The following is a 13,145-nucleotide window of genomic DNA, read 5'->3' as shown; positions in this document are numbered from 1 at the left end:
AGGAATGGTCCTGTTGGTCTCAGATTCTTGAAAGAGGAATTGTAGAGTTTCCCAAAAGTTGCATTGCATGATAAGTTAAATAAGGCAAGAAAGTGTTAACATATCTTGCATATTTACATAATTTACTTCCATATATTAGCATGTTCTTTGTACAGTTTATATACTCTGGCTCTATGCTGCCTTAGCAGCTTTGTAGTTCACAAAGACTGGTAAGACTAACGCTTGTATTTTTTAAGGAGATGAATTCCCTACATGGAAGAAGGAACTGAACATTTTCTCATAATATTTTACTCAAAAATGTCTAATTTTTTTAATCATAGCTTTTTGTTGTTTATTGATTTCTTTGCAGCCACGTAGAACTTCCTTTCTACTGGCAGATAAAAAAGCCTAATCTGAAACCACTAATACCAGAAGAAACCGCAGACTTTATGAAGCTCAAATACGATCAAGATCCAGAGTCAGCCTTCTCCCTAAATCCTGAGCAGGGAGTTTTGCTTCCCCATGCTGATCATGAGTTTATTCTCACTTATACTCCATGGGAGGTATGGCTTGTGATTCCTTCCTATCTACAAACTCCAGCTGTGTATTTTTGTGGAAGTCATAAAATCCTTGCCGTGCAGCTTTCTGAATTAATTTAATTAGCTGGTCCTATGCTCTGATAAACAGTGTTCAAAATGTAGAAAGTTACTAAAAGAAAACATGTTTTGACTGCAAAATGTGAGACAGTTGCTGATCTCATGTCACTTTTGGTACTGATTGGACACAATTAATCTTACACTGAAACTGTGGACACATCCTCATAGCTGCAGCTGTGCTGGCTGGTGAAGTTACCACCCTCACCACACTACCAGCTCCTCCACAATCTCCTGACCTTTCCCATCTGCTGAGTGAGCTGCTTTGGGGATGTGCCCCATACCTACTGCAACCTAAACAAGTTTGGTTAGCAAATAGTGATTATTTAAACTGTTTCCAGCTGTAGCTTTTTTGGGGGCTGAAATGAGTCCTGTGAACAGCTGTGTAGTAAATTAAGGGGGTAGTAGTAGCTTTTGGCAGAGAAATTGTGGCATGCATTTGTGGGTAGAGGGGGGGTGCAATGCTTGACTGCAGCTGTACCAGTGACTGTTGTCTTAGTTTCTGCTCTGCTGTCTAAATAAGGAGCATGAGCTCACTGTATTTAAAGAAACTCCATCCAAAGTAAGCCCAAGAGTGGGAATATCCTGTGCTGTGATGATTGACAGACATAGAAATACCTCAAATAAGTGCAGAAGAGAAACTAACTGGGCTTTTAAAATATTTTAATTAGTTAATAGAAAAATACATTAATAATGTTTTAAAGATTCTGATTTGTTAACAAAAATACATTGAATTAACCTATACACTTAAATTAATATTTCTCTACAAATGAATCTTTTGCAAAGCCCTTCAGATTTAAGGCCTGCCTCTGTTTCCTTTTTTTCCTCTCCGTTAGAATGTGGAAGGCATCCTCTTTTCCCATGATGGAAAAGTAGTGTTTCTTACTCAAAATCAGAGTGATAGTCAATTAAGCTAAATACCCTGGAACAGTTAGAAGAAACTTTAAGTTAGTACAGCAGTTAAGAGTTAAGATCAGTACAGTACTGATCTTAATTTGGGGAGCCTTTGCAGATGCTTGTGTGTAGTATGCAATATACTAGGGAAATAATAACAGGCATGTCAAAAATGAGTGTTTTTCTTGGAACCACACACCATGAGATCAGAATCTGGCTTAATATTTTGCAGTCAAACATGTTTTCTTTTAGTAACTCTAGAGTTTGAATATTGTTTATCAGAGCTTAGTTCTTGGGTGATGATCGTTCGTCCTTTAAATGTAAACTACTTTTTCATCTTTTTTTAATCCTCAACATAGCCGATTACTTGACATTTAAATCCTCTCCTTCTTCATCTGTGTAGGTGAAGAGTTATCACAGTGTGATTCAGATGGTACTGATGGACATCCCAGAATCACCTTGGTAAGCTGAGAAACTGTATTTCCTGGTAAGGTGTGTAGCCACATTTTAGCTATGCTATTACATTAAGTTACTGGGATTCTTCATCTTTCTGGTGATAATGGACTGACAATTATAAAGGATTTTATCTGTACAACTTATAGAGCATCTCTGGGATCTTCCCTCATGTCTGAACATGTGCTTCAGCCCTAGCTAGGGCTGCACCTCTCTTGGAAAAAGATAATGCTGTCATTGTGCCTGTTCATTTCCCAGGATTTCTGCTAAGATTTCCAGCAGGTTTTACTGTTATTGCTGTTTGTCACAGCAGTCTGTGATTTACATGCTTGTTCATGAGCAGACTGGGACAACTAGAGTACATTAAAAATGTAATTTCCCCAGTTTTTAATTGTCCCCAGCCTGAGCTAACTGCACACGAGCAATCTGTAGTTGAGAAACTTTTGATGATTTTCAGTTTTAATCTGGCAATTATAAGATGGGATCCAGTTCAAACACCAGTTTAAGACACTTAATAATTCTACCATATTTCCTCCCAAAGTTTAGTAAAAGAAGGGATACTTCAAAACATCCCACAATACAAAGCAGAGGATGTAATAGCATTGGAAATAGAAGTTAAAGGATCAACAGAACCATTTCATCTTCTTCTGGAACCATATGCCATTATCATCCCTGGAGAAAACTTTATTGGTGTAAATGTCAGAAAAACATTTAAGGTTTGTTTGCTTTTGACTTCATTGTTATCATGTCCTTTGTGTCACTAGATGTCATAGGTGTTATTAGAAGTTATCAGACAATTAGTGTTATTTCAAATATTTCAAAGGAGGCCATGACTCCAGGAGGGTCTGTACTGAAATCCCCCAGCAAGCCTCAGCCCTACACTCCACGCAGCAGGCTTTGTTATTTTTTCATCTCTCAAGTTCAGTACCACAGAGTTTTACCCTTTTAAATGTTTTTTCTGAGTCACTAATCTGTTGCTTATCACTTTGTCACTCCTGTAGTGTAAAAGTTTTCCAGGTGGGAGGAATAGCCAATGGGTGATTAATTACTTCATAACAGAGGCACTGTTTAATCAAAGCACTGAAGAGCTAGAAAAATGATATATGCTGCAGTTTACTAGAACTTATTCTTTCCTGCAGCTTCTGATAATTTCTCTTTGACCATTATGGGACAGACTGCTGCTGCAATTGTCCACTCACTTGGCATCCTCTTCACTATAGATCAGGATCCTTTTGATCTTAGACTCACCTGGGAAATATAAGCCTGTTAGCAAGAGCCAGGCAGGAAGGCATTTCCCAGTCAATGGTCTCTCCATTTTTTCTTAAAGATACTGCTAATCAGCATTTTGTTTTATGTTTTCTTTTCCTTTCCAGCTTAAGACAGCCATTTCTCACTTTCCAGTAATCCAGTGTAGTTACATGTGTACTTTAGGTAATTAAGTCACTTACTGATAATATAATGACATACAGTTTCCAATTGGGTTTTTTTTTTAGTCTTAAAAAGATTAAGTCACTTACTGATAATATAATGACATATAGTTTCCAATTGTTTTTTTGTGGTTTTTTTTTAGTCTTAAAAAAATAAAATTAGAACTGTGCTTAGAGATAATTGTGCTTCAGAGAACAAAGTTATGTGCTGTAATAAATAAATAATGTCTGAATAGAACTGAAGAGCAGGCCAAAGATTTCAAGAGCTTATTACCTCCCTCACAAATGGATCCTTTGGCAAAAAAAAAGGTTGCTCTCAAAAGTAAGATTTGGAGTTTAACTTTAGAAGGTCTGTTACATTTTAAATAAATGGGGGGAAAGTATAAGAGGCTTCAAATATGGTGGTGTTCTTGGAAAGAATAGTTAATGGATTTTCTTCAAGTTTCAGAGAACACCTTCAGCTGTGTGAAGATAGCCACTGTGTTAAATATAGCGCTTATATAATCTGACTAAATACAGTGCTTTCAGCATAGATCTCCACGTCTGAGCTACCAGCACTAAGCTTTCCTTATAGTCCTCAACGATCTCCTTGGCAGCATCCAGGGGGTGATTCCTCTCATCCTATTGGCTAAAATAGGTCAGAGGAATTGCTCCCAGCACTCTCTACTTGGCTTTATATTCAGTAAAGAGAATCCTAGGAGATGAGGTCAGTTGTAGCTCTCGCATCCATTTTGCAGACACCTAAAATCCAGTCAGGTGAAGTCCATTTCTTCTTGTCCTTGTTTTACATCATAGAGAAAGGAAAGTGAGGACACAGAGTTATCACCAAAATAACAGTAGTTAGTGCATGGCACTGGGTTAGTACTGTTCAGGTCAGAGGTGAGATGAAGTTCTGTGCCTTTCCACTCCTACTGTGCTCAGTTTATTTCAAGATTCAGGTGAAGATACAGTATGTTGTAGCTAGATTCAAGGTGTATTAGTAAGTGGTAATGTTTAGTGGTGATCAGGATGTGGTTAGAGTATGAAAAGCTTGCCTAGTGCATCAGGACTCTCAGTAAATTGACTTGTTGCTATGACAGCTTAAAGTGCATTAATTGTCTCGTTGGTTTAAATTGTTTTAGATGTGGAATAACAGCAGATCATTGATCAAGTACACATGGGAGAAAATCATTGCCTGTGACATCATGGAAGTTGAACCTCATACTGGCGTCATAGGTAAAGTTTCTGTGACTTGCAAGCATCAGTTAATGACAGAAATGTTCAAATTGGTACAAACAGAAGAGAAAAGTCATAGAACACTATAATGCAAGCTGCAAAACAAGACCTGATCCCCAGCCTGCTGGAGCCAGCAGGAGGCTTAATTTGGTTCCAGGAGTTACAGTAACAGGCTTGCAGCAGGTGGTTTCTTTGCAAAATGGTGAGACAGGACCCCGAATTTTTCTTTTCTAGATATGAATAAATGTTGTGAATTTGAACTGGTAATTACTGGAAGCAAACCTGGGTGCATCAGCCATAACCTGCAGTGTAAAATTGAGCACTGTCCAGAGCCAGTTGTACTGCATGTTGAGGCTGCTTTTAAGGTAAGGAACAGTTCAGTGTTGCAGGGTGACTAGCTGAGGCTTGGCTATTGTCTATATAAAGCTTTTTGCCTCTTAAAGGCCTGAAAAATCTAAAGTAGTTACAAACAGGAGGTATTTTTGCTGTCTAGTAACTATTGAGTCAGTGTTGATACTCCCATGACAATAAGATTTTTTCTATATTACACACAATGCATTTCTTTCTGCTATTCTCTGTGAAACTGAATGTTAATCTTAGCTAATGTATGCTTCCTAATTAGGCAGTTTTGGCAGAAGTGTCCATTCTGACATCTGTTTTCTGGTGTCCTAGGGTCCACTTCTTCATATTGATGTTCCATCACTCCAGTTAGGTTTGATTAAGCAGGGTGAAAGTGTGTTAAAAACCTTTGAGATTAAAAATCTGTGTCAGCTGCCAGCACAATGGAGAATGCAAGAAAGCCAGGTTTGTCTGGCTGAAAGGAATGAAGAGGTAAGTCACTGCTATAGCTGGATATACTCCCTCTTTAGCTATTTCTGCCTTATGCTTAGGAGTTGTAATATTCATTCCAGATATCAAGTTCTAATTTCTTCGACTTCTTATGAAACTGATTCTGCACAGTTCCAGAAGTACACAAGTTCTTTTGAGATTAGATGCTTGTTCACAATTTTTCTCTGTTTCCATTTATTACAAATCCCCTGCTAGCCTGATCCAGAGAATTATAGAACCATAGAATGGTTTGGGTTGGAAGGAAACTTAAAGCTCATCCAGTTCCAACCCCCCTGCCATCAGCAGGGACACCTTCCACTAGACCAGGTTGCTCAAAGCCTCATCCAGCCTGGCCTTCAACACTTCCAGGGAGGGGGCATCCAGAACCTCCTTGGGCAACCTGTTCCAGTGTCTGACCACCCTCACAGTGAAGAACTTCTTCCTAATATCTAATCTAAACCTCCCCTCTTTCAGTTTAAACCCATTTCCCCTTGTTTTGTCATTAACTGAGAGACAGGGATTATTTCCTGTGTGACAGTGGTTTCATCTGCTGCTGATCTAAATAAGGGGGCAAGACTATATCAGTACTGAGGCTGCCAAACACTCTTCTCACACACCCACATCAGCATCTTAGACAAGAACCCCAGCCCCTACTGAATTGGACATTATGGCTTTAAACAATAGCTTTGAAACATGCTGGTGTCTCCCAAAATAACTTGTTACCACAATGAATACTAAAACTAGTGTTTAATATTATCTAGGCTGTGATGTGTCAAATGCAGTCCATTCCAGTCTTTGCCTTCAGAGCTCATTCCACCATTTCATATGAAATAGCTAAAGCAGCTTGGAGGTAATACTGGTGGCAAAGTATTGAGTGAGACCTTGTTTGCAGACCATCACATATTCCTAAATATATATATATATATTTTAAAGGCATAAAAGTACTCATTTTGATTGTTTGTGGCACATAGTGGGCTTTATAGCTAGATTTCTCCTTGGTGTTATGCATTAAAGGAAAGTGAGGAGATGATACAGACTCTGGGGTAAGTGCTTTTTGTTGTAATGAAAGGCCAAACTCTGCCTGTGGGGCTCTTTAAGTAATTACCCATGTAAGGAGCTGCGTTCACTTGTTTCATCACAAAATTGGTCTAAACACTGTTCAGATGTTCTGCTTTTCTGGACAGACTGTCAGTTTTGCAATGGAGAGAGGAGCTTGTTAAGCAGGAACTTTCCATTGACTATCAGGAGATGGAAGCCTGTGAGAAGTTGTACTGTATCCCCATGAGTTCTTGAGCTTTGCTTTCCTTTCTATGTGTCATGTAGATATCTCAACAACTTTAGATGAAAGTTGATGGCAAAAATAAAAGATTTATGAGTGGTGGTTATGGCAGCCTTGCAAAACAGGTGTGTGTGTGTGTGTGTCTATCCCTTTTCCCCCAGAACAATTATAATCAGAAGTGCCTGATTAGGGGTAGAAGTACCCTGGAGGAAACCCTGTCCTCACAGTCCTCAAGCTCTTACTTCTCACTGTTATTTGCTTGTCCCTGCCATTCCCAACAATTCCCAGAACTCTAGAGAGATTTTAGACTTAATCTCTTGAATTTGTCATCCGAGAGTCCATACCTATCCCGGTGAAGTTCATAGACCAAGTGCTCCATTCCTCCTGCATAAGAGCTACCCCTTTCCTTTCCTGAACCTCTCCAGCTCCCACCCCACACTGATGCTGTTTCTGATTCCACTCCTCCAGCCCTCCTTTCTCGACCTTCTGTCCAAGAATCTCAATTTGTGGCATCGTGCATAACTTCTGCTCACCCCCTCCATTTGGGAGGAGATGCTGACTGCTTCTCCTTCACATTCCCTTCACTCCAAGCATAAGCATCCTTGTTACACTCTTGGCTCTAACTACCCTTCTCTTAGGTCATTGCCTTTTTATTAGCAAAGTCCTGCCTCCTTGTCTAGCCAGGTTTTCACAAAGCTAACACTGAGCTTACTGAAATGAACTTAGGTGGGACTCCAGGGGAAGAGAGAAAGGACGTGTCTGAGGAAAAACTAGGTACATGCAAGTCCTAATCAGATTGTGTCTCTTCAGTATTTTACACTTGCTCTACAGGCATCAAATAAATTTCTGGTTTTCCTCTCCTCTCCTAGGTATCTCCCTTTGCCATTCAACCATCTGCTGGAGAAATACCTCCTTTGGGTACGTGCAGTGTGTCAGTTCAGTTCACATCATTGGTGTGCCAGCGTCTCCAGACAGTATTGGAACTAGAGGTAGAAAATGGAGTAGGAAGGTAAGGGGGAAAAGTGGTGTTCTGCTTTGTTTTTTCCTGAGACTCACGTGTGATTTTCACTTTAGGTAGTTTTATCTGCTAAAACAAAAATACGTAGCTGTAACTCAGAGTGGGCTTGTCTAACCTATCAATGAACTATCCAATTGCTAATATTGCTAAATAAACATAATTATCATTCTTTCCAGCATGCTGTTGTATGTCTAGCACATTTCATTAACGATAACAATAGACCATCTGTGTGTTTATTTCCAGTCATCTTCCTGTTTTTGTTGAAGTTCAGACCCCCCAAGCGTGTTTGATATCTAGTCACCTAGTATTCACTGAAATTTATACTGGAGTTCCTGTCAAAGCAACCAGCAAACTTTTTAACCAGACACTGCTGCCAGCAAAATACTTATGGGGAAAGGTAAATATACTTCTAATGGCTGAAAAATACAGCAGGGATGGAAATTGTAATTTCTATCAAAATACATCAGAAAAGGTTTTAAGAGTAGTTTGTATCCTTTGAGTAGTGATTTCTAGTCACTGACTTGAGACCAGCCTTGAAAAGATGAACTACCAACTGATATTAATGCTCTTACTGTCTGTGGATTCTCCCTGGGAGAATGGGTGGGCAGAGATGTGAGGGGAAACAGAATGTAAGCTACCAGATTATTAAACAATGGAAATTTAAGGTTTGCATTTAATTCAGTAGAGCAAAGAAACAACGGTGCTTTGGAATTGTGTCTAAATTTTGCTTAAACTTTACATTCTGGGTGAGATTCAGCTCACAGATTAGGACCCCTAAATTTAATGTCAGTGTGTAAGCTATGATCTCAACTCTTTTCAGTCAATGGAAATCTGAGCAGGAAATCAGTCACTAGAATATATGTCTAGTGTCATTGTGGGTTCTGTAGAGTGTTCTTCTTCACCTCCAGGCATCACTCAAGAAGTATGGTCTCTTGTAAGTCCTGTCACACCAGCCAGCCATGTTTGTATGGCTTGGCTACCCTATGTGGCTGTGTTTAGGCAACTGGATCCTATCCTATCTGTACAGTCAATGGAGTCCAGAGAAGTATTTGGTCTCTCCTAAAATGGACATCTACACTGGTCTGCACAGTGCTCTGTAGCACATGCTAACTAGATGTCTGTTGGCTACAATGGAGTCACAGAATCATTAAAAGACCTGTAAGATCATCAAGTCCAACTATCAACCCAACACCGCCATGCCCACTAAACCATGTCCTGAACTCCCAAGTCTACATGTTTTTTGAACACCTCCAGGGATGGTGACTCCAGCACTTCCCTGAGCAGCTCCTTCCAATGCTTGACCACTCTTTTAGTAAATAATTTTTCCTAATATCCAATCTAAACCTCCCCTGGCACAACTTGAGACCATTTCCTCTCGTCCTTACAATGGTAGAGTTGATGCCCGCTATGCACACAACTAAGTTAATTAGCATGTAAGCTGAATCCTACTGTCAGTGCCTTGGTATTCAGATCCACTCTGACATCCAGGGTTCAGCTCAGTTGCCTACATAAAAGCATGATCTTTAAGGTCCCTTCCAACCCAAACCGTTCTATGATTCTATGATTCATTGCCATCCAAATATGTCCTTAGGTGCCCAAGACATCCTAACAGAGTGCATGGGTGATATGGGATCTATGGGAAAACATTTTGGAACAGCTGGGCCCCAGAATGGATATCCACAGCATTTTACATGGTATCTGATGTTCATATGTGAGCAACCAAGTTGAATCCCTGGATTCATGTCACATGCATTTAGTCAATTATGGAAGCTGCCAACACCAAGATTGTCTCTGTAGGCCACCTCTGTAGTCAGTGGAGAAAGATATGGCACCTGTAGGAACCTGCTCCAATATGAAATAGGTTGACCTAACCCTGGAAAGGCTCATGACTCTGAAAGGGACAACAGTGACTCTGCTCCCAGCTCAGGTGCCTCAGTTGGACACCTGAAGTCATTTGGAATAAATGTAACATGAGGATCTTCTCAACAATGAGGGAATCGTAAAGCAAGCCTCATCTCAACAAACTCTACGTGTAGCTACCTGAAAGTGTCCTAAATCTTAGAATTACTCTGGTTTTATAGTCCTCATTGATCTGAAGAGAAAATCTCACAGAATCAGTGTTAATGAATTAAAAGAATTAACTGAGTGTCTGTACTTTCTGTTTGGCAGCTCATTGGAAGTCAGGCAGCTTCCTGCTCTGTTACTGTCACCCCAACCAGTGGCACCTTAGGCCCAAATGAAGAAAAAGAATTCTGCATAGAGCTGTCAGCTAACATGGTGGTAAGTTTAAAAACTGATGCAATTTTATCAAAACAGCAACACTGGCATTCTCATCTCACCTCCATCTGGCAAAAGGAAGGGGTTTTATATACAAAATATAATGCTCTTTTTTTTTTCCATATAATATCTCTGAAATTGCTTTGCTTTAGAGGTAACCATGGTTGAAGGCAAGAATTAAATCAGTCCACATGGTGTGCAATTTTCTACCCTGCCTCTTTGTTTCCCAACTGTTCTTGTTTTCTTTCTTTCTTGAATACCAACCTATTCAATTACTCCTAATGCATATCACTTTCCTTAGAGCTTGCAGATCCTCGCTTCGGATTATCCCAAATGAAATGTAGCATAAATAGTATACATTTGGTTTTCTGAATGCAACTGGGCTCATGACATTTTGATATTTGAAAACTTAAAAGGAGCTGATGGGACTGAGAGTCTCCAAAATAGGGTGTAGATGGCAGAGTTTACAAACTTCAGGAATTCAACCATAGAGTTTCTAGGGCCATTAAAACATCTTATTTAATGCGATTAAATAAAGGAGCTTCCTACAGATGTGGTGTAGTAGTTCCCATTACAGTCACTGGAGACCTAAGTTCATTTATTTATTCACTTAACAGTAAGTGTTCAGTACTATCAGAGATGCCTTGGAAGATCTCAGATACCCATATATGTCTGGCATATGTGACACAGGATCCCAGTAAACTTGAGCTTTCTTCATGGAAAGCTGGAAACTCAACAGGACATGTTGGGCATCTTGAAAGGGCACTTCTGTATGTGGCTGGGGAACTGAAAGCCAACTGAGCAACCTACAAGAAAGGTTGTCTGCATTGTAGGTGAGCTAGATGCTTAAGTACCGTTAATTAATCAGTGGAGATTCAGAGTTTGGAGTTCGCCTTTATAGATGAGCTAAAGGGCTTAACATTTAGGGAGTGATATTTAGAGGTCTGAATCTGGAGCTGAATCCCAGTCTATTATTTTAAGCAGGATGCACTGATTCCTGTATCGATATGGCAAAAAAAGAATAGTAGTGTTGATTTAGCCAGAGTACTACTGTAACTGGGCCACATAATTCATCCTACAAGCCCTGCTTTAAACCCAAGTAGAGATAAAATCTTGGTTTTGGAAGATTGTTTAAGCATGACTAGAAGTGATAAATGCTTAGAACTTCAACGCTTGCAGTATAGAAAGTCTGTCAAAAATCACTAACAGAGCAGTTTTAGGCTTGTAGACTGATGGGAGTACAAAACCAAGAAACAGCCACAATTTCTTATGTTGGTACTGCCTTCTAAGCACATCTGATGCTGGCAGAGAATGCCCTGAAAACAATTAATTAAAATTTTTCAAGATTCTGTTGTAGTTCTGGTTTTAGTCCAGTGAGGCTTATATATGTTTTCTAAGTAAATTTCTTAATGAGGCTGCCTTCCCACTGTGACATTTGCTGAATTCACAAGGCAACTTTACTTTTTTCCCTTCAGGGCGAGCTGAAAGACCTTGCCCTTTCCTGTAGCATAGAAGACATGATTGAACCTCTCTTTCTGCGTATTTCTGGAGAAGTGAAAGGGTTGCATGTCACCTACTCAGTACCTTGTGACAGTGGAGTTGCCAGGTAAATCAAGGGTTTACCCCTGAACTGAAAAAAATTACTTCTTCCCAAAGCAAAAATACAATAGAGAGGGAAAAAACACCACTTATCTATGTCAACTTCATTCCTCCTCCTGCTGTAGGCAGCAAGGACAATAAAATGTGCTGGGACAATTTGCTGAAGGTGCTTATGTGAAGGAAAGGTACTGGGTTTACACCCTAGCCAATTTCAGCATCTTCATAAGGCCAAGAGAAGACTGGAGAAGAGCACCACTCCACTCCCACCATTGTTTAGCTGAAACAAATTAAATTAACAAAAATGAATTATTAATTAATGAATAATAAATTGGTGTGAAGTTAACTGCACATTAGTGAAACTCATATTCATGTGTTGTGTCTGTTCCCCCTTCTGCTCCTGGCACTTGTAACCTGCCAGTTGTCTTAACACTTTTGTGTATAGAGAGCATGAAAAATTACCTTCCTCCCTGGTAACCAAAGTGTGGGACCTCCACTGTCCTTCACGTGTTTGTGAGTAAAAACTATTTTCTGGAATGCCAAAAAGTTTTCAAATTCAACTTTTCTTAGATTTGAAATTAGAATTACAGAATTATACTCAAGATCCTGTATTTTGGACCATTAAGTTTTGTTGTTGCACTGTGAGACATGATATTAAAGAAAGATTAATATACTTCTGTTTGAATGACTGATATTGATGTTATTTGTCTGATACGTAGCATGATTACTCTGTTATGGAATATGCTTGTCTTTATATATTTTTATGTAAGTAAAAATGGCTTTAATTTGGTAGGTTGACATGTTATACATGATCAAAATTCTACCCAAAATAAATCCTCATGTGGATAGGAGTGAAATAAATGAAAAGCAGTAAATGCTGCTGCCAAAAATAATAGGCTGCATGGTCCTTTTACACTGGTCATCACAGCCACATTGCATATTGCACATTTTAAAATCTACTAGAATTATCTATGGCATAACAAAATAAGACTGATGTTTTAATACTAATGTAACTTTTTCTGACAGTGATGAAAGGCAAAATTTACCAAGCCCGTGTGATCTTCTTTTGGACTTTGGATCTGAAGTTGCATTTAAAGACATAGTAAAGCGTCAGCTAATTCTTACCAATCACACTGGAATCAGTGCTCCATTCAAACTGGAAGCTGAGTATTTCACTGACTGTTCACTTACTGCAGAGCAAGAAATCTGCCCGTAAGTCTTGCTTTTCTGCACAATGACTCAAATACTAATTTGGGTCTGGATTAAATCTGAAATCAGGACAGAGTGTTATTTCCTCTGTCACAAGACAGACTTTCTACAGTGCTCTGGTGGGTTTTTTTAACCTCTTACTCTGGTAATGAAACCTGCTGGTGAGGTTTCCTGCAGAAACAGATGGCATGCAGTGCAAGGATGGAAGATTTAGCTGGTGTAAATGGCAAAACACTTTTTTTGCCAATGACCATAAGTTGGTTTACACCAGCCAAGGCTCTATTCTGTCAGATTGTACACAGAATCTTACAACTGTC

At 39.4% G+C, this 13,145-nt stretch overlaps 1 protein-coding gene across 1 annotated transcript in view; it reads left to right on the top strand.

Annotated features, from left to right (window-relative positions):
• DLEC1 (DLEC1 cilia and flagella associated protein) overlaps positions 1-13,145 on the top strand; it is a gene marked incomplete at its 5' end in the record, with an annotated part of 41,316 nt that overhangs the window by 12,193 nt on the left and 15,978 nt on the right. Inside the window, 11 exons of the mRNA XM_010174151.1 lie at positions 350-542; positions 1,930-1,988; positions 2,521-2,695; positions 4,528-4,621; positions 4,856-4,986; positions 5,294-5,452; positions 7,598-7,737; positions 7,990-8,143; positions 9,916-10,026; positions 11,499-11,629; positions 12,646-12,831. Coding sequence (XP_010172453.1) covers positions 350-542; positions 1,930-1,988; positions 2,521-2,695; positions 4,528-4,621; positions 4,856-4,986; positions 5,294-5,452; positions 7,598-7,737; positions 7,990-8,143; positions 9,916-10,026; positions 11,499-11,629; positions 12,646-12,831 — 1,533 coding nt within the window. The remainder of the gene's footprint in view (positions 1-349; positions 543-1,929; positions 1,989-2,520; positions 2,696-4,527; positions 4,622-4,855; positions 4,987-5,293; positions 5,453-7,597; positions 7,738-7,989; positions 8,144-9,915; positions 10,027-11,498; positions 11,630-12,645; positions 12,832-13,145) is intronic.

The sequence above is a fragment of the Antrostomus carolinensis genome, unplaced genomic scaffold (genome assembly GCF_000700745.2).
Source record: "Antrostomus carolinensis isolate BGI_N321 unplaced genomic scaffold, ASM70074v2 scaffold13770, whole genome shotgun sequence".
Classification (NCBI taxonomy): Eukaryota; Metazoa; Chordata; class Aves; order Caprimulgiformes; family Caprimulgidae; genus Antrostomus; species Antrostomus carolinensis.
Note: the sequence above shows the minus strand (reverse complement) of the source record. Positions and strands in the feature narration are given on the sequence as shown.